At 42.3% G+C, this 21,912-nt stretch overlaps 1 protein-coding gene across 2 annotated transcripts in view; it reads left to right on the top strand.

Annotated features, from left to right (window-relative positions):
* The window catches only part of GLDN (gliomedin), a 60,175-nt gene that overhangs the window by 7,962 nt on the left and 30,301 nt on the right, over positions 1-21,912 (top strand). For both annotated transcript variants that reach the window (XM_070797551.1, XM_019968829.2), the window contains exon 2: positions 15,188-15,239. In XM_070797551.1, the coding sequence (XP_070653652.1) occupies positions 15,188-15,239 (52 nt within the window). The remainder of the gene's footprint in view (positions 1-15,187; positions 15,240-21,912) is intronic.

The raw sequence follows: 21,912 nt of genomic DNA, 5'->3' as shown, positions 1-21,912 counted from the left end.
CTGTGGTTATGCGAAAGCTCCTAGTTTCTTTCTAGCTATAGCAGCAGAGATGAGGGCAGCAGGAATAAGCCCCCTGAGCCCATACAACCTGAGCAGGATGAACCTCCCAGGGCCTGGTGACTTGTCCACTCCCATCTTTTTCTGCTGTTTCCCCGCCTTTCCTTCAACCTTCTGAGCCAAGGATAAAATGAACTCAAGGTCATGTTCCACCCTCTGGAAAAGCACCACTCCACTCTGGGGAGACGGCTGAATCTGTCAGACCTGCCTGTCATTTCGCACCACTGCCTACTAGATGACAGGCTGAGAGATCTCTGGGTAGAAGGCTCTTTCTGGGTGCGTTGCAGAACTTCTCAGACCATGAGTCTTCCCATGCTGAGATGCTGCTCACCCTCCACAAAGCCCTTATCTCAGGATCTCTCTTTGGCTGGTCCAGGCTTGCCTTCACACGATGCTGCTGCCATTATGTGCCTGCCCTTAACTCGGGAGACCTGGAATTCCTTCTTCTTCACGGTCAGGTTCCCAGGCAAATTCTCTCTCCCCAGTGCTTCCCTGAAGTACGTTATGGCAGTAAGTAGTGTGGGCCTGGGAATCAAGCAGATTCATCCTGGGCCCACAGCTTGGTAGCTGGGCACCTTTGGGCAAGTCTGTTAACTTCTCCCAGCCTCTGTTTCCTCCTCTGTAAGACTGAGATAATAATATTGAGTATGCACCTCAAAGGGTTGTTTGGAAGTTTAAGGGAGATGATATAGTTAAAGGACAGTGCCTGGTATAGCCAGACTTCCAGTAACTGTTCATTGTAGCCGTTTCTGAGGCTAATCGCTGTGAGTTTATCTTGTAGCCCTCCTTGCCCCATGCCCTCAGTATCGTGTTTCTGGCTTTACTCTTTATCTTCAGTCTCTTCAGAATGCCAAGTTGTCTGATCATATGTGCTGTTATCAGCTGCTGCTTTGGGATCCTATTTTGCCTTTTGAAGCCTAGGGTGGCATTGCACCAACCTAAATCATCTCGTCATTGAAAACAAAACAGAATTAGCCTTGATGTAGCTTCTTCAACAGTTCAGGCTTTCCCAGCGCCTCACCCCTGTTCATGGCCACTGATGACGAGGTTTGACACCCATGAGGAGAGTCATCTTCACCCCCATTCTGAGATACTGGCATAGTTCTTGTGTACTCCTGTTGATTTCTGTTGATGGCAGTTCTGAAAAAAAGTTCTGGATGCTTTCATTTGGAAGACTGACAAAATGTGAGTGGAAGATAGAGCAAAAAACTTCTAAGAAAGGGGAACAATTTACTTCTTGAGGTGGGGTGTCTCATGTTATCCAGGATATGGGTACCTATGTGGGAACTACCAAAATAGTCCTAGATCTTATAAGACATAACTTATCTGGCGAAAAAAGACATTTTAAAAATCTACATTCTTTAAACTCTTCTTCCCTCCCTGCCTCAAAAATATCCTTGGCCAAATCTAGTTGACATTCAAGCTTGATTTACATGCATTTTATCTACAGACTAAAGGTCATGTTGTGTAAAACAAGCTGAAGCTTTTAGGTTGTAATTCTGCTACAAAGGGAGCATTTTTCAGCCCATCAAATGCTTTTTTTATGCAGCTCTTTGAGTTGTAACAGCTCTATATTTTAAGTAGATATAATTTACTTCTAGTTTAACTGAAGTTCAGACACAATTTTCTTTACTGAAAGGTAGAGTTAAAAGAACAAGGCCAACTAAAGATCACTTAAAATGCAATTCGTGGAATTGTTCAGAATGCTGTAAGTAGAGTAACCCCATCTCCGGTCACTCAGAAAGTTTCTTGTGTTCATCAAAGTGCTGGGAATTTTGGAGATGCTGCATAAGCTATATGTAAAACTGTGAAGGACTTGGAAATGCGTTGTGGGTAACTGTACCCAAGCTAAAATGATGAGCTAGCAACTGCAAAATAATTCCCCAGTATTTCAGTGACTCAGTGCTTTTGGGGTCTGGAATCTTTTCACTCAAAGGTGGAAAATGCCTTCTTCCTGTAGGCAACACTTGAGGTCCTTGGAATCCATCCCTCTGAACAGGCAGGCCTTTAGAGAAAATTCTTTAACAGTGAGCATCAGGGCAGTGACAGAGAAAACTGGTCCTCACTCAAGTGATGAAGGAAGGTTTTGTGGAGCAGACAGAACTGGAAATGGGTAATGAAGGGTTGATGAGATTTGACAGGCAAGGAGGGGAAGTCAGTGCAAATGCAGTTAATAACTTGAGCCAAGGTCTGGGGACAGGAATGAACATGGTTGCAAGGCTGAGAGAGCAAGAAGCTTTCCTACACTGAGGAGTTTGGGCTGTGGGAGAGGAATTAAGGGGGCCACAGGAGAAAGAGCCTTGAATTTCTACTTTTGAAAAGCTGAGAATGAATCTGATGAGCAATTGGGAGAATCTTCCATGGGGCACTCATGAAGGAAGCAATTTTATAGGACTGATCTGGCTGTACAATACAGGAAAGATTGTACTGGGGAGAGATGAGAGGCAGGAAGAAAGTTAGGAAGTTATTGCCTTAGTCCAGGCAGGAAATGATTCTGTCTAGCTAAGGTGATGGTATCAGAAATGGAGAAGATCTATATCCTAGAAATACCACGAAATAAGGATGAATTGAACTTGGGAACTAATTGGATGTAAGAAAAGAGAAAGAAGCCACCTGGTCCACATCCATCCAAAGACGGTGGAGTGATCAGAATTGAGGGAACTGAAATGGGTTAGTTTAGATGTGAGAATGCTGCATTTGTTTTGAGATTGAATGTGAGATGAAAGTAGAGGAAAAGGGGAAGGAAAACTGAAGAAGGAAAGAATATTCAAGGAAAAGAGAATACCCTTCTTCCAAGAACTATGTGTTCTCCACCAGAGAGGTCTTTACAAGTCTAAAAAGTAAAAGTCAGTTCCCAAAGCCTATATAATGACCTCTAGAAAGAATGTTATTTCCCAGATAGTCATTTTTATGTATGGCTCATGGGTTCAAACCATACATATATGCTGGGTATTGAATTTAGGGAAGTTAATTACACTAAGCATAATTTGTAAATATTCATGTTCAAGGTGAACTCATGCATTCATTCTTCTGTTGATCCAAACTTTTTGAACCCCACAGAAACAGCATGTTTGTCAAAGCAACAGTTTCATCCAGCCAATGTTTCAGTGCTAACAACATCCACAACTGTTGTGGATGAGCATCTCAACCCAGCTGCTGCTGCTGCTGCTGCTGTCGTTTCAGTCATATCCGACTCTTTGCAACCCCATAGATGGCAGCCCCTGGAGAAGGCAATGGCATCCCACTCCAGTACTCTTGCCTGGAAAATCCCATGGATGGAGGACCTGGTAGGCTGCAGTCCATGGGGTCGCTAAGAGTCAGAAATGACTGAGCGACTTCACTTTCACTTTTCACTTACATGCATTGGAGAAGGAAATGGCAACCCACTCTAGTATTCTTGCCTGGAGAATCCCAGGGACAGGGGAGCCTGGTGGGCTGCAGTGGGGTTGCTAAGAGTCAGAAATGACTGAGCAACTTCACTTTCACTTTTCACTTACATGCATTGGAGAAGGAAATGGCAACCCACTCTAGTGTTCTTGCCTGGAGAATCCCAGGGACAGGGGAGCCTGGTGGGCTGCCGTCTATAGGGTTGCACAGAGTCAGACACGACTGAAGCGACTTAGCAGCAGCAGCAGCAGCAGCAGATGGCAGCCCACCAGGCTCTTCTGTCCACAGGATTCTCTAGGCAAGAATATTGGCATGGGTTGCCATTTCCTTCTCCTTTAAACCCAGGGACCTCCTCTAAATATTTCCTGGACTAACCTCTTATAGCTGTTTATTGTGCAGAGGGAGGAGGGGGCTGAGCAGGGAGTAGCTTGACAAAACATCTTCACAAATGTTTTTGCTATGTACAAAGAATGCCAAAGGGCAGAGTTTGGGATAATGGATTAATTCTTTGTCCACCCCCTCAACACTGGACAAGTTACTTAACTACCATTTATGTATACTTTTCTGACTATAAGGTGAAGATAAGCATACTTAGATAAAAATCAAAATTATCTGAAGATGCTTGTTGAAAGGAATAATGGGAGCACAGAATATTACTATTAACAGTTAGTGAAAGATTATTCCAGCAGCACTCCTGCTTCAGAAAAATCCATTAGAGGCCTGGGGGAGACAAGTGATTCTTAGCTCACTTCAGAACACTCATCTCTTCCACCCATAACCTCTTATGCACTTATTGTCTGTATCACAACTAAAACTTTGTTTGTGTACAGTTTTGGTCTCTAATTTGTCATCTCTAGTTACCTTTGTCTCTTTAAATATATCTCACCACTCTGCTACACCATTAGCGAGGTATTTGATGAATATCTCTTCATTGATACAGGCATCTACAACTCAGCAAGGGCATATAGACTAAGATACCTGCCAGTTTCTGAATCTAGTTTCTTTACACATGAGGAGTTTTGGAGATGAGTCCTGGAGTATTTTTAAAGTCTTTTCTAAGAATTCTTGCTAGCCATCAAATAGGAGTTTGTGTCAGGTATCGGTAAGACTGATTTAGCAGGCCTGCTCTACCTGTTGGAGATTGCTTCATTCATCTGACATGTAGTTACCTACTGTATCACAGGCACACCGTGGGGGCACAAGAAACAGTATAAGCAAACCATGCAAATCCCTGTCCTGTTGGGGTTTACATTCTGGGGGGGGGTAGCGACAGACAAGAGCCAAGGTAAATAAGTAAATTACCTGCAGTATTAGAAAGTGATAAGTGCTATGAAGAACAATAAAGCAGCATGAGGATTAGGGAGCAGGAAGGGGGAGATGCAGTTAGAAGTCTTCTGGGTGGGAAAGGCCTCACTAAGAAGGTGACATTTGAACAGAAAACTTGAAGGAGGTAAGGGAGTGAGCCGTGTGGAAATCTACGGAAGGGCTGTTCAGGCAGAAGGAAGAGTGAGAGCAAAAGCTCCGAGATGGGGGAGTGTACAAAGAGCACAAGGAACAGAAAGAAGAGGGAGTGGGAGGGAGTAGTAGGAAATGCGGTCAGAGGATAACTGGGCAGAAAAAGGACCAGAGGACCAGTTCATGTAGTGCCTTGCAGGATGTTGTAAAGACACTGGCCTTTGTGGGCAGGGGGGCGGGGGGTCTTTGAAGGATTTTAAGCGGAGTGATATGATCTGACTTGCCTTTCCCAAGGATCACTACAGTGGACTAGATTCTTTGGAGGGGAAGCATGGGCAGTGGTAGCAGGGAAGCTATTTACTTGGCTATTGCAGTGAAAAAACGGTAGTGGCTGAGGGGTGGTAGCAGTGGCTGAGGGGTGGAATGCTAACTGGACTCTGTCTAGATATGTCTGATGTCAAGCTGCTAGAATTTGCTGACAGCTTGAACATGTGATGTGAGGTGGGGGGCGGGGGGAAGGAGTTCAATGACTTCAAAGTTAGTGGCCCAAGTAGTGGAAAGACAGAATTGTCATTAATGAGCTAGAAGAACTGCAGATGGAACGATTTTGAGGGGAATATCAAGAGTTCAGCTTGGGGTATGTTAATACCAAGATTTCTGTTAGATGTTTAAGAGAAGATATTGAAGAGGCAGCTGAATACCTGAGTCTGTGAGGGAGGGAATCCCTGCTGGCAGTGTACCCAAGAAATGGTGGAGAGGCCGAGCATGCTAATATTCACTACCTGGACACAGGGAGACTCTAACCAATAGTCCATCTACTCCTGAGGTTACTGAGGCTTAGAGAGATAAAACATCCTGTTCAACATCACAGAGCCAGTGAGTGAAGGAACTGGCACTCACATCAGACTTAACTGTGTCTGACTCCCAAAACCCATGTACTTTATACCACACCTTTCAGCCCTGGGTGTTATCTTTTAATTCTTTTACAGGGTTTTCATTTTTGGGGGGGGGGGGGTGATTTTGTTGTTCAGTCTCTTAAGTAGTGCCCAACTCTTTGCAACCCTATGGACTGCAGCATGCCAGGCTTCCCTGTCCTTCACTATCTCCCAGAGTTTGCTCAAACTCATGTCCATTGAGTGGATGATGCCATCCAATCATCTCATCCTCTGTCACCTTCTTCTCCTCCTGCCCTCAATCTTTCCCAGCATCAGGGTCTTTTGCAGTGAGTTGGTTCTTGCATCAGGTGGCTAAAGTATTGGAGCTTCAGCATCAATCCTTCCAGTGAATATTCAGGGTTGATTTCCTTTAGGATTGATTGGTTTGATCTCCTTGCTGTCCAAGGGACTCTCAAGAGTCTTCTCCAACACCACAGTTCAAAAACATCAATTCAATGCAGCCTAGCCTTCTTTATGGTCCAACTCTCACATCTGTACATGACTACTGGAAAGCCATAGCTTTGACTATACAGACCTTTGTTGGCAAAGTGATGTTTTTCCTTTTTAATACACTGTCTAGGTTAGTCATAGCTTTTATTCCAAGGAGCAAATGTCTTTTAATTTTACACTGCATTTTCTTTGATGTTTGAGACCACTTTTCATTCAGCACCCCAGTCTCTGTCTGGCTGACTCAGCCCTAACCAGATGTCTCTACTCAAGAGAGCATGAAAGGTTTGTGTTATTTCCATCCAAAGCAGGGGCACATCAATAGCTCCTGCTTTTGTGATGATATTGCTATGGGCAGGACAGAGATGGCCACGTCTCAGGGAACCTAATAGGATAATCCTCAAATCTCCGGGTTCCCGTTTTCTAGGGATTAGTGGAGTATTTGCCAAAATAAAGTTATCTTAGGCAAATAGACACAAAGAGAAACAGTAACCACATGCTAGATGTTTGGTTCCCATAATCTACTGGTTAAAAAGGAATAATATCTTTGGCTGAAGAGCACATTCCATTCCTGGTAATCAATCAGTTCAGTTCAGTGGCTCAGTCATGTCCGACTCTTTGTGACCCCATGAATCGCAGCACGCCAGGCCTCCCTGTCCATCACCAAAACTCCCAGAGTTCACCCAAACTCTTGTCCATCGGGTCGGTGATGCTATCCAGCCATCTCATCTTCTGTCGTCCCTTTCTCCTCCTGCCCCCAATCCTTCCCAGCATCAGAGTCTTTTCCAATGAGTCAACTCTTCACATGAGGTGGCCAAAGTATTGGAGTTTCAGCTTTAGCATCAGTCCTTCCAAAGAACACCCAGGACTGATCTCCTTTAGAATGGACTGGTTGGATCTCCTTGCAGTACAAGGGACTCTCAAGAATCTTCTCCAACACCACAGTTCAAAAGCATCAATTCTTCAGCACTCAGCTTTCTTCACAGTCCAACTTTCACATCCATACATGACCACTGGAAAAACCATAGCGTTGACTAGACGGAGGTATTAATACTTATCAAATATCCACTATATGCTGAATGTCATTCTAATGCTGGCAAAGGGACCAGATGAGAGAATGGGGCATACAGTAAGAAGATGAAAGAGTTCTTACCAATAGATGCCTATTTGGTTGGGGAGCCAGAACAACATGAAGGAGCACAGTGATGTTGCTGGGCTGTAAAGGAATCAGTCAGTGGGGATGGAGGTCTTTGGGGAAGGTTGGGCAGGATTTGACTGGACTCTGAAGATACCATTTGAACCAAGAGCACTCAGCTCCAAGCCATCGGCATGGGATGGCCAACATTTGTTCCCTTGCACCAACAAATGCCTGGACCTTTGGCTGATCTTCCTGTGGCACTGCAAGAAGAAGGTCATGCCTCAGTATTTCATCCACAGACATGGCAAAGCCTACCTTCCTGTTGGGGTCCGTAGATTGTCATCACCACATCTTGGTCCCAGTGTGAATTCCTGCCTTTCAGAGGGATGAGTCTGGGGTAGCTGACCCCAGCTTCAGACTCCATGAGGGATTCCTCTAACACCTGTGGTCAAATTCTTCAGCTGGGCCAAGGCTTTCCTAGCTTAATCCCAGGCTGATTATCCACTCCCAGGAAACTGTTTCTAAAGGACTATTTGCATGCACATAATAGCAGCAATTTGCACAATTAAGGAGAGCCATACAGTTGTCTAAGAAAAATGGAATTTAAGTTACAAAATAGGTCACATCTGAAAGGTGACTTGGAATTAAACAGCATCCTCCACAGCAAACCAGAGCCAGTACTTGGGGAACGGCAGAGAAGCCATGACAGACACATTATTTCAGCAGCATGCAAACTGGTGGTGATGGGGAGGTTCGCTCTTTTACTTTTTTTTATGATCAGTCCTGACAGTCAAATGTGAGAGGAAGGGAGTTCAAGAGGGCAGCCGGCCAACCGCCTGAGGCTTTGTGTGCAGATGAGCAGTGGCAGTACACTGCATTTCGCTCTATTCATCTTGATGAGAAAGAAACACTTTTGATTAAGCCTTTCATTTTTGAACAGAAGAGACTGCTTGAAGCTGATGCAAAATCAACTAGTAAAAATCTAGTGTCTTGTTCACATTCAAAGTAAACTAAAGCAGAGATTTGCATTTCCTGTTGAATTTCACACAATTCCTTTTGCAAAATCTAAATGGTATAAAAATAGTAGTGTGTGCTAAGTCACTTCAGTTGTGTCCAACACTGTGTGACCCCATGGACCACAGCCTACCAGGCTGTCCATGGGATTCTCCAGGCAAGAATACTGGAATCGGTTGCCAAGAGATCTTCCTGACCCAGGGATCAAACCCTCATCTCTTAGGTTTCCTCCATTGACAGGCGGGATCTTTACCACTAGCTTCACCTGGGAAGCCGCAAAAAATATAGATGTGGTACGAAATAGGACTTCTGTCCTGGAAGCCAGCTCTGGGAGCCTGGGCCAGCTACTTCACTTGATTTCTTTGGACCTCAACTTTCTCATCCCTCCTCCGCTTGACTCTAGGTCTCTGGGTGTCTCCCCCTACTTCCTCCCCAGTTCCTCCTGGGAGTAGAATTTGAAATCATCTGTCTACTTCAACTCTCTCATTTTATGGATAGGTCAACCCAAAGTAGCTCCATTCTATTTGTTTTCTATTTAGGGGGTTGGCAATTTATGTGGGAAAAAGAAAAATCTTATGATTAATAAACAACTTCAAAATCACTAGACAGCTATTCTAGTTCATTCTACATTCACTTGTCTAGAAGAAACAGAGATCTGTCCAAGTTATTCCAAATGATGGGCGTAATGAGGAATACATGACATTGTGATTCCTAGGGAAAGCTCTGTAATTAAAACCATCCTTTGGGCTCATATAATGTTTTCATGCTCTCTTCTCTCACTCTGAATTATTAAAAACACAGCAAGTAAAAACCACCCATAATCCCAATATATCTTTTCAAATGATATAAACTAATAAGTGAAAATTACCCTTTAATCTCCTAGTCTCAGTCTTCAATAGGAAACAAGATCTCAATGGTTTGGTTCATGAGCCTTCAAACTTTTCTCTGTGCTTATCCAGACATATCTAAATGTTCTTTTTCAACCAAAAAGTTCTACTGTTATGTGGCTTGTGCTGTTTTTATCACTCAGCAGTATGCTTTCAAGATTAGTACACATAGATCTACTTCATTCTTTTGCACCTGCTTAATAAGTGCCTTATTCTAAAGGAGATCGGTCCTGGGTGTTCTTTGGAAGGAATGATGCTAAAGCTGAAACTCCGGTACTTTGGCCACCTCATGCGAAGAGTTGACTCATTGGAAAAGACTCTGATGCTGGGAGGGATTAGGGGCAGGAGGAGAAGGGGGCGACAGAGGATGAGATGGCTGGATGGCATCACTGACTCGATGGACGTGAGTTTGAGTGAACTCTGGGAGTTGGTGATGGACAGGGAGGCCTGGCGTGCTGTGATTCATGGGGTCGCAAAGAGTCAGACATGACTGAGCGACTGAATTGAACTGAATAAGTGCCTTGCTGTGTGTGTGTGTGTATGTGTGTGTTAGTCACGTAGTCATGTCCAACCCTTTGTGACCCCCTGGACTGTAGCCCACCAGGCTCCTCAGTCCATGGGATTCTTCAGGCAAGAATACTGGAGTGGGTTGCCATTCCCTTCTCCAGGAGATCTTCCCGACCCAGGGATTGAACCCAGGTCTCCTACATTCCAGGCAGATTCTTTACCATCTGAGCCACCAGGGAAGCCCAATAAGTGCCTTACTGATAAACATTTAGATTGTTTGCATGCTTTTGCCATCACAGTGTAGAGATGAACATTCTCATCAGATATCCTTGTATAGTCTTCTTACAAGTGAGGTTCCCAGTTCATAGCATTTTCTTTCTCATAGAGGCTGCAAAATTAGTCCCATCTATTTTTAGTTTTAATTAAAGACAACTCAAGCCAACTGGTGCCAGATTAGCAAGAAGTCCATTATTTTTCTTCAGAGGCTTTTTCCTTGCCCCTGAATTGCCCAAGATTCCATGGGTTCTACTAGTCCAGTGAGACCAGTTCTGTATCCAGAGAGAAAACTGGGAGATCTGGTCAGGCCACAGATGGGACCTATTTGGGCTGTCTTTTCCTTCATTGCTGCCATATGTTATAAAAGTTGAAAGCAAGTCCCCATGTATTGTGATATGTCTTCGTCCACTGCAGCATGACCTCAAGGTGACCCTGAGATGCCACAGCATTTCTTCTGGGAGGATGGCCCCACCTCCTCAGCAAAACTGACCTAAGCTATCCGGGGGTACCATTCTTTATGTTACACCCAGGTTGACAGCCGTTGTCACCTGCTCTCAAGACAAGCTGTCCTTTGGAGACCATTGACATACTTTGCTACTTGAACCCTATCTCACCAGTGGAAAAGTTCTAGGTCTGGAAACAGGTACTGTTCTGTGCACAGGGATACAGACAAAATAGCAAATTCTCCTGCTGTCAAAATGCCTTCATTCTTTGGAGGAAAGGCACAGGTAATAAACAAATGCATACAGAAGCCAAGATAATATTGGATAAAGGTGAGTGCTACACAGGCTGAAAGCCTTGAGGTGATGGGGACTGGCTGCTGGGGTTACTCTCAGGTAGGGAGTCAGGGAAAGCCTTCTTAACGATGTGGCATTTGAGCTGAGGCCTCTGTGAAGATGTGAGCAATTTATAAGGCTTGGCAAAGACCAGAGGTGATGGTCAGTGTGATTGGAGTCGAACAGTGGTGGGGTGGGGGTAGATGGCCTTGAGAGAGGGCAGGGCCACGTCCTGCATGGATCCTGCCTGACACCCCCAGGGCTATGAGTTCTGAGGCTGTTTTCAGTTCACCATTCTCAAATCCTAAATGAAGATCTAGAAAGCCTGGTATACTAAATATGACTCCTTAACTTGACAAGCTAGGTTTTATGACTTTCAATTTTGAATTTTCTGATTTTCATCCAAATTCATAAGCATTATTAGTACAGAAAAAAAAATGTTTCTGGTTTTCTTATGGTCATACCTTTTCATACCATGTTTTACTTTGATACAATCTTATATAAACCATGTTTGTTAAAGAATATTCCCAAGTGAAGACTGACACAATTTACTGGTAAATATCTAAGTTAACTTTTAGCATATAAATGAAGCCAAAAGGTCAGGAAATGAAAACTCCATCTTTATCACTTTTATAGAAGCTATGCTAACACCAACTCCAGTGATGAACATAAAAGAGAGAAAGGTTAATTTTCCCTATTGATGCTCCTTTTGTTTCCAACTACTTCTCCTGCTGTGATCCCCCAGGCAACAAATGAGGCATTTATGAAGTCTCTAATGGTTCTCTCAATGAACAATTATGCATATTTTAAGAAGATAAATTTTGTAGTGCAGCTGATTGCATGAATTTATGAAAATGACCCAAAGCAGTGAATCGAAATTTCTTCTGGCTATGTTATAATACTCATCCGAGCCACAACAGAAAATACAGTAGACCTAGAATCAGGAAACCTGGAGTTGAGCCCAGCTTTTCCACGCGCAAGCTGTGTGACCTTGAGTAAATGACATCACCTTGCTAAGCCTCTCTGTTCTTATCTATACAAAAGGGAGAGTCCCACTGCCCAAAATACTTCAGCTTAGAGAGTTTTGGGGGCTAGGAGGGAACGGTTTATGTTGGGAGGGACACCTGGGATGTCCTAATGCATTGCTGGGCTGGAGGTGGTATATGGATGTTTGTTTTATTATTCATCTTATACTGTAGGCACACATTTTATATTTTTGTGGTATATATGATATATTTCACAATAAATTTCCAAAGTAGTCAGTAGGCACCTGTGACACACTTCACAAACAGTAAATACAGTACAAGTCTTCCTCCAGGTCCCCTAGAAAACAAAATAAACCTATAGAAGACAAAACAAATTTTCCCTTCAAATCAAAACAAGTTTTCTTTAAAAAGAGTTTGAGAGAGAAATCAGCAAAATTTTTGAATAAAACAAAAGTGCATTTTGTTTTATTAAGTGCGGGCATTAGTATAGCTCCTTCCCACCCTGGCTCTCTACTCCTCCTTACTTAAGGAGGAGTTTTTAGGTTTTAGTTCTCCTTTTTAAGGTTCTCTCCAGAAATAGTCTAGAAAGTCATAGACAAAGAGAATCTGGAAAGTAGCAAGAGAGAAAGTGTATAGAAGCATTTTCATATGTACTACTTTTTTACTTAAATGAAAGCTTCTCTATATCTTGTTTGTTTTTTTTTTTCATTTATCTTAGCAATCTTTCAATATTGGCTTTATGGATTTAAATTTAGTCTTTACCACAGTATTTCATTGTATGAATATGCTACAATTTCTCTAACCAGACTTTGTTGATAAATATTGAGGTTGTTTCTACCTTTTGCTCTTGCCCACATTTCTAAAATAACCATCTTTGTACATATATCCTGTCATACATACATGAGTGTATCTGTAGGATAAATCATAAAATATAATGAGTCAAAAGACAGATCCATTTAAATCTGAGTAGATATTGTCAAAATGCCCTCCAAAGAGGCAGTGTCCCTTTGCATTTCCATCAACACAGTATGAGAGTGCTCCTTTCCCAATACCCTTGGGGAAGTACTCTGTTATTCTTTTTATTTACAAACCGAAAAGGTAAAAATAGTATTTCATAATTGGATGTGTTTCTTCAGCTATAAGTGAAGATAAGACACTCTTATTTTCCTTCTTTGAGCTTTCTGCCTGGATCCATTGCCCATTTTCCTTTGTTTTTTGTTCCTTTACTCATTGCTTTGTAGCAGCTCTCTGTATACAAGCTCTTTGCATAATTATTCTAAGTTTGTGTTTCTCCTTTGTTATTGTTTATACTATTTTATGTCTTATAGAAATGTTTAATTATTAGACAGTCAAATTTATCACATTTTTCCTATATATAGTATGGGGATTGTTTCTTCCTTAGAAAAGTCTTTCCTACTCTAATACCATTATAAATATTTTTCCAAAGGTCTCCTTCAGTATTTTTACTAGCTTGTTTTTAACTTTAAAATTTTCAACTAATGCTGCTCAATTAACTTTTTTAGTGTAAGGAGTGAAATAGGGATCTGTATTTATGTTTTCCCCTAGATGTGTATCCAGCTGTCTCAACTCCATTTCCCAATTGATAAGGTTTCTTCCCACAGTTTTGAAATGCCACCTTACTTGGGTTTAAAATGTTCTCTATGTATGAATTTGAAATTCTTAGATGGTAAACTGATAAATTAACTAAATCATTCCTGGCATATCCAAGAGACCATCAAAACAATAGCGTAAATAGAGTTTGCTTATCCCATACCAGGCCCTGTTGTGAGTGTACTGCATGTATTCAATCATGCATCCACATAACCATGCTATAAGTAAGGTAGGTACTGTTAGCTCCTTTATAGACAAGGATGCTGCAGCACAGAGAGGTTAAGTAACTTTCCCTAAGTCACACTATTTGTGAATGACAAACCCGTGATTTGAACACAAGCAATTTGACTTCCCGATTCATGCCTTCATCTGTACTTTCTGCTGCCTTCACAAAATAGAACACACTTTTGTGTAAGCTTCCTACATCCAAGGAGCTGTTCTAAGAACTTCATATATAACTTCACTTAAGTTTCACAGCAATCCTAAGATGTTGCTGCTAAGTAGCTTCAGTCGTGTCCGACTCTGTGCGACCCCATAGACGGCAGCCCACCAGGCCCCACCATCCCCGGGATTCTCCAGGCAAGAACACTGGAGTGGGTTGCCATTTCCTCCTCCTAAGATGTTAAGTACTACTAATAGCCCCATTTCACAGATAAGCAAACTGAGACAGAATGGAATTTGTTGTTTTAGTCTCTCAGTTGTGTCCGACTCTTTTGCAGCCCCATGGACTATAGCCCCGAATGTAGCCCACCAGGCTCCTCTGTCCATGGAATTCTCTAGACAAGAATACCGGAGTGGGTTGCCATTTCCTTCTCCAGGGGATCTTCCTGACCTAGGGATTGAACCTGTGTCTCCTGCATTGGCAGGCAGATTCTTTATCACTAAGCCACTAGGGAAGTAGAACTACAGAACAGAAAGAGAGGGGGGGATGGTGTGAGATGAGGCCAGATATAGAGGAATTTTGCTGTATCTTTAGAGCAGCAAGGCATCACGAAAGTGATTGAATCAGGGCTGACCCGATCAGATTTGGCTTTTGTGAAGCTCACAAGCAACAGCATGGAAAATGAATGGGGGCAGAGGGGAGAGTGTATAGTGGTGTGTGGAAATCTTGTGTCAAGCTGATAGCATGGTGCAGTGACCATGCATTCCAGATGGACATCCCATGGCAAGTAAGCAGTGTCCCCATGACATGAGAATCACTGCTCTAAGGGCAGTTTCCACACGCCATGCATGGAGCTCCCTAACCCTGAAAGCAGCAATTCATATAATCTACATTTTCAGAAGAAACTGAAACATCAAGGAGTCAAGTACCTTACCCATACCCACTTACAGAGTTAAGTATGTGCTTCAGACTGCTAAGTTCACCAGTCCTGTTTATTCAGATCCACAGATTGAGTCCTTCAGACACTGGGGAGCCAGCTTGGGTTTAGATCTGGCTGTTCCTCCCCCATCCTCTGCCTTCTCAGAGTTTGATAGAAATCAAGGAGATTCTGTTGATGACGTCAATAGAAATAGCTGCTGATACAAGAAAAATCTTTAGCTCTTTCAGGGGTGTCTTTTCAGTTTTAGGTTAACTTTTCCTCGGACTTCTACCTGTTCTTCTGAAGCTATTTTGGAAATTTTTATAATTGTTTTCTGCTTGTCTGAATAAACAGCAAGTTCAGGGTCTACTGCCTACCGTGCTGCTGGTAATGGTCCTCTCTTCCCACAGATCCGAGTAATGGTGGACCTGTGCAACAGTACCAGGGGCATCTGCCTCACAGGTAAGCTGGCCAGCATTGACCAAGAGCAGCTCACATGGGGAGGGCGTGTGCTGGCCGAAGGGCCTGGGGCAGAGTGAACACCTAGGAACTCCTTAGCTTTATGAAAATGCTTGCTGGTTTACTTGTATACCAGATGTTTTCAATGGGCTAAAACTCAGTAGTAACATAAATTTTGAAAAACAATAATATTTTTGGTATTGCCATAGAAATCCAGCCATGGCAAAGAACTAGGTCTTGGGTAATTAGAAATATGTGGTACCTTGAACTGAGGCCAACACTAATTCCCATTAGTGTTTTAAAAGGGAAAAGAAAGGAAAAAGACCTTGCTAAGTAGTAGAGAGCCCTTACCAGAAGTAGTTATTTCCCCATATCGTACATATAGCTTGAATGGGAAGCTCTAGATGCAAACTGCTAATTAGTCAAGAAAACTTTTTTTATGACGATTTCTCTATGCGGTGCCTACTATGTGCTCGATGGGACTGGAAGTTGGTCACACCCTGTCCCCTTCTATTCAATGAATCAAAGACAAATAGAAAGGAAGGACAGAATTAACCTCAAGGCACATCAAGCCTTAGGACCTGGAATGGCTGATGGATGGAGCAGGGAAAGAGAGTCGTGGTGTTTGGTTTTCTTTGGCTGCAAGGCATGTGGACATGCAGGATCTTAGTTCCCTTGACTAGGAATCAAACCGAAACCCGTGTCCCCTGCAGTGGAAGGGCAGAGTCTGAATCACTGAACAGCCAGGGAAGTCCCTGGGGAGTGGTCTTGGTGTGATTATACCTGACTCTGGCAGATTGGCTTCTCATCTCAGGGGAGGAGTGCCTGCCCACTGCCTTCAGAGCTCACAAACTCACATGCGGAATGCTGCTCTGGCCAAAGGGCTGGGGACAGAATGAGTACCTAGAAACACTTTAGGTTATGAAAATACACGTTGATTTGCTTTTACCAGACATTTTTAATGGGCTAAAAATCAATTTAAAATTATGAAAAATAATAACATTTTCATTGTTCCCATAGTAGTATGACCATGGAAAATAACTAGGTCTTGGGTAATCAGAAATGTGTGGTACGTTGAACTGAGGCCAGTCACCCAATTCATCACCCTCTGCCCCAACCAGGCACTGACCACCAGGGACAGGCCCACAGTGCCTGGTCGCAGACACTGCATTTCCTGTCTCTTTGAAGGGGGTGCAGCATTCTGAGGAAACAGAGGGAAGTTATTTTTGCATTAAAAATCTATTATGGAGAGGTCCAGATCTTAGATGGCAGGGTAGGAAGATCCTGAGCTCTCATCCTCCCATGGACACACCAAAACTACGACTACTTACAAAACAATTATCTCCGAGAACAGCCTAAAGTCTAGCAGAACAGATTTTCTAAACTAAGGACAGAAAGAAAAGGACACAGTGAGGGACCCATGTAGGATGAACAGAGACACAGTCTAGTCAAACCTGCACCCCCAGTGCAGCAACCCACAAGCAGGAGGGATGTCACAGCCACAGAGATTCCCCCCGAAGAGCAAGGGATCCAAGCCTCACATCAGGCTCCCCAGCCTGTGGGACGTGCATGGGGAAGACGAGCCCCCACGACACCTGGATTTGAAAACCAGTGAGACTTTCATTCAGGAGAACTGAAGGGCTGTGGGAATCTGGGACTCTGCTCCTTGCATACACATTCATTCACTCTAACTTCCAGCACAGAGGCAGCAGCTTGAAAAGTGCTTGGGTCACATAAGAAGGAGATTCACTGATGAATTTTAAGGCATGTGCTGGAGGGACAGGGATCTGGAGGAACTTCCTCTGGGAATGGAAGTGCTGGCAGACACCATTTCTGTTTCTTTCCACCAAACTGACACTGTGTGCCCCACCCCAATGCTCCCTTGAGGACTGACTCCAGCCAGTCCCTCCAAAATACATCTTGCCTTGCCCTACCCAGAGGGCAGCCCTAGCTGGCACCAACCCCCCTCCAAAGCAGCTCCCACTTTAGGGGGCCAGCCCCACACCACAGAGCACTCACAATAGTCCCAGCCTGGCCTTGAAGCCAGTGGCACTGGAGCTAGCTCCACACATCAGCAGGCCTGCAGCAGTGCTCTGGTGACCTGGGGCGATTGCACCATTGAGCCGCACCTTCTACATAAGGCCACTCTTCTACAACTAGGAGATGTAGCCAACACCCTTAATACATAGAAACAAGCACAGAGAATTAGGCAAAATAAAGAGACAAAGGAATACCTTTCAAATGAAAAAAATAAATAAATAAAAATAACACAAATCACCAGAAAAGGAGCTAAATTAAACAAAGATAAGCAATTTACAAGATAAAGTGTTCAAAGTAACAGTCATAAAGATGCTCACCGACTCGAGAAAACAATGGATGAACTCAGTGAGAATTTCAACAAAGAGAGAGAAAATATAAGAAAAAAGAACCAATCAGAACTGAAGAATACAGTAACTGAAATGAAAAATACACTGGAATGAATGAACAGCAGATTAGAGGATGCAGAACAGATCAGCAGTCTGGAAGACTACAGTCTGGAAGAACAGTGGGAATCACCTGATCAAAATACTGAAAAGAAAAGAGAACTTTAAACAATCAGATAGTTTGAGACCTCTGGATCAAGAGTACTAACATTTGCATCACAGGGGTCCCAGAAGAAGACAGAGAGAGAAAGGGACAGAAATCCTACTTAAAGAAATAATGTCTGAAAACTTCCCTTGCCTGTCAAAGGAAACAAACATCCAAGTAAAGGAAGCACAGAGAATCCCCCAAAAAGACGAACCCAAAGAGGTCCACACCAAGACACATTATAATTAAAATGTCAAGAATTAAAGAGAGAATCTTAAAAGCAGCAAGAAAGAAAACCTAATTATGTACAAGGAAACCCCCATAAGACTATCAGCTGTTTTTTCAGCAGAAACTTTATAGGTGGGAAGGGAGTGGCATGATATATTGAAAGTATTGAAAGAAAAAAATTTACAGCCAAGAATACTTTACCCAACAAGGTCATCATTCAGAATTGGAGACATAAAGAGTTTTGCAGTCAAGAGAAAGCTTGTAAAGGAGTTCATTACCACTAAACAGACCTTACAAGAAATGTTTAAAAAAAAAAACCTCTTTAAATAGAAAAGAAAAGGCCATAGTTAAATTATGAAAGAAAAACATCTCTGTGATAAAGGCAAACATATAGTAAAGGTAGTGAATCAACTACCAAGGAAGTTAGTATTAAGTTTAAAAGGCAAAAAGTAGTAAAATTATCTATAACTAAAATAATTAGTTCAGTGATGCACAAATAAAAACATGTAAAGTATGACGTCAGAAACAAAATGAAGGAAAGGAAGGTAAAAGTGTAATGTTTGTAGAACGTGCTCAAACTTAAGTGACCACCAACTTAAAAGAGACTGTTTTATACATAAGTTGTTATATGTGAACTTTTAACTAAGGAGACAAAAGTCTTGTACTCAGAAAACTGGGCTTTCCATATGGCTCAGTGGTAAAGAATCTGCCTGCCAATGCAGGAGACACAGGTTCAGTCCTTGGGTCAGGAAGACTCCTTGGAGAAGGTAATGGCAACCCACTCCAGTATTCTTGCCTGGGAAATCCAATGGGCAGAGAAGCCTGGCAGGCTACAGTCCATGGGGTCGCAAAAGAGTCGGACATGGTGACTGAACAACAAAAACAACTCAAAAAACTACATTTCAATTCAGTTCAGTTGCTCAGTAGCGTCTGACTCTTTGTGACCCCATAAACTGCAGCACGCCAGGCCTCCCTGTTTATCACCAACTCCCAGAGTTTAATCAAACTCATGTCCATCGAGTTGGTGATGCCATCTAACCATCTCATCCTCTGTTGTCTCCTTCTCCTCCCACCTTCAATCTTTCCCAGCATCAGGATCTTTTCCAATGAGTCAGTTCTTTGCATCAGGTGGCCAAAGTATTAGAGTTTCAGCTTTAGCATCAGTCCTTCCAATGAATATTCAGGACTGATCTCCTTCAGAATGGACTGGTTAGATCTCCTTGCAGTCCAAGGGACTCTCAAGAGTCTTCTCCAACACCACAGTTCAAAAGCATCAATTCTTTGGTGCTCAGTTTTCTTTATAGTTCAACTCTCACATCCATACATGACCACAGGAAAAACATAGCCTTGACTAGACGGACCTTTATTGACAAAGTAATGTCTCTGCTTTTTAATATGCTGTCTAGGTTGGTCGTAGCTTTTCTTCAAGGCACTGATAAAAGAAACTGAGGATGACACAAACAGATGGAAAGATGTATTGTATTCATGACCTGGAAGAATTAAGATTGTCAAAATGACTATACTACTCAAAGCAATCTACAGAGTCAATAAAATCCCTATCAAAATGCTGATGTTATTTTTCACAGAACTGAAATAACCCTAAAATTTGTATGAAACCACAAAAGACCCCACATAGCCAAAGCAATCTTAAGAAAGGTGAACAAAGAACTTCAAATTTCCTCATTTCAAACAGTATTGCAAAGATAGCAATCAAAACTGTACGGTTCTTTTTTAAAAGAAATATTGGAGAGTAGTTGATTCACAGTGTTGAGTTACTTTCTGCTGTATAGCACAGTGACTCAAAACTGCATGGAATTGGCACAAAAACAGACACACAGATCAACGGAACAGAGTAGATGCTTCTATCATCAATTTATTATGACAAGGGAGCCAATAACAGACAGTGGAGAAAGACAATCTCTTCAATAAAATGGTGTTGGGAAACTGGACTGCCACATGCAAAAGAACGACGCTGGATCACCATCTGCAAAAATAAACTCAAGACAGATTAATGGCCTAAATATAAGATTTGAATCCATAAAACTCCTAGAAGAAAACAAGAAGTATACTCTTTGACATCAGCCTTAGCAGTAAATTTTGGCTCTGTATCCTCAGGTACAAGCAACAAAAGAAAAAATAAACAAATGGGGCTACAAAAAATTAAAAATCCTTTGCACAGCAAAGGAAACCATCAACAGAAAAGCAAACCAAGCAAATGGGAGAATAGATGTGCAACTGATTTATCTGATAAGTAGTTAATTCAAAATATTGAATATGTAAAGAACACAATATAAAAATCTATTTAATTAAAAAATGGATAGAAGACATGAATAGACATTTTTCCAAGGAAGACCCACAGATGACCAACAGACACATGAAGAGATGCTCATTTTCACTAATCATCAAGAAAATGCAATTTAAAACCACAATGAGATATCACCTCATTCATGTTAGAATGGCTGTTATCAAAAAGACAACTAAAAATAAGTGTCAAGGAGATGTGGAAAAGGGAACTCTTATGCACTGTTGGCAGGACTGTAAATTGGTGCAGCTACTATGGAAAACAGTATGGAGGTTCCTTAAAAAATTAAAAATAGAAGTAGCATATGATCCAGCAATTCCACTTCTGGGTATTTATCTGAAAAAAATAAGAAGCTAATTAGAAAAGATATATGCACCCCTGTCTTCACTGCAGCATTATTTATTATTTATAATAGCCAAGATATGAAAACCTAAGTGCCCATTGATATATGAATGGATAAAGAAGGTATGGTATAAATACACACAATGGCATACTACTCAGTCACTAAAAAAGAACGAAATTTGAAGCAAAATGGATGGACCTAGAGGGTAATATGCTAAGTGAAATAAGTCTGACAGAGAAAGACAAATGTATGATTTCACTTATACATGGAATCTAGAACACAAAACAAGTGAACAAGCATAATAAGACAGAAACAGACTCACGGACACACAGGTGGTTGCCAGAGGAGACAAGAGGGAGGGGCTAGGGGCTAAGTGAAATAAGTGAGAGAGATTAGGGGTATGGACATCCAGTTATAAAATAGATGAGCCATGGGAGTGTAGTGTCCAGCATAAGGAATACAGTCAGTATTATCACAGTAACTTAGTATTGTGAAGGATTACTAGACTTGTGGTGATCAGTTTGTAAAATATATTAATGTTGAATCATGATGTACTACACCTGATACTAATATAATTTGTATGCCAACTATTCTTCAATTAAAAAAAATTCTCTTATGGAATAAATGCACCATTCCCATGGACTCTAAAGATAAGCACAAGACTTTGAAGCCATCTGGAGCTTGTGCTGGGGCTCCTCAGTCTAAGGCTGCAGGCTCTGAGGAGGTCCTGGTCTCTTCACAGGGCTGCGCTGGGGAAGGCTGAGAAGCCCTGCAGTGTGCATGGACATGCAGAAACCTGCTGCAGTATTCTCCCCAGGGCCTCTCGCTACCTGCCCGGCATTAGGAACTCTGGTTGCATTTGTAGAATGACTAAATCTGTGATTTTTGTAAGTGATTAATGGGGGTGGTGGGCTAGCAAGAAAGATGCTTCCTGGAGGAACTCTGAGTCCAAACCCGACTCTTGTTGGCTTAGTTTAACCTCAGAGAGAAAAGCTGTAATCCTGTGGCTTCTTAGAAAATGCTAATTGAGTTATTACTCAAGTCACATTTCGGCCCTCACAGAAAATTAAATATCTTCAGAACAGCTTAGTCCTTTATTCTGAAACCCTTGTGGCTTAAGCACAAGGATTTCTTACATCTCTGGGAGTCCCTTTTCAGCGTTGCTGCATGTGACAGTAATGAGCGCTAGAGAAATGCTCAAATGGATAGAATTACAGGCACAAAAGCCCTGTTGA

This window comes from Bos indicus, chromosome 10 (genome assembly GCF_029378745.1).
Source record: "Bos indicus isolate NIAB-ARS_2022 breed Sahiwal x Tharparkar chromosome 10, NIAB-ARS_B.indTharparkar_mat_pri_1.0, whole genome shotgun sequence".
NCBI classification, from domain to species: domain Eukaryota; kingdom Metazoa; phylum Chordata; class Mammalia; order Artiodactyla; family Bovidae; genus Bos; species Bos indicus.
This window is presented reverse-complemented; position numbering and strand designations above follow the sequence as displayed.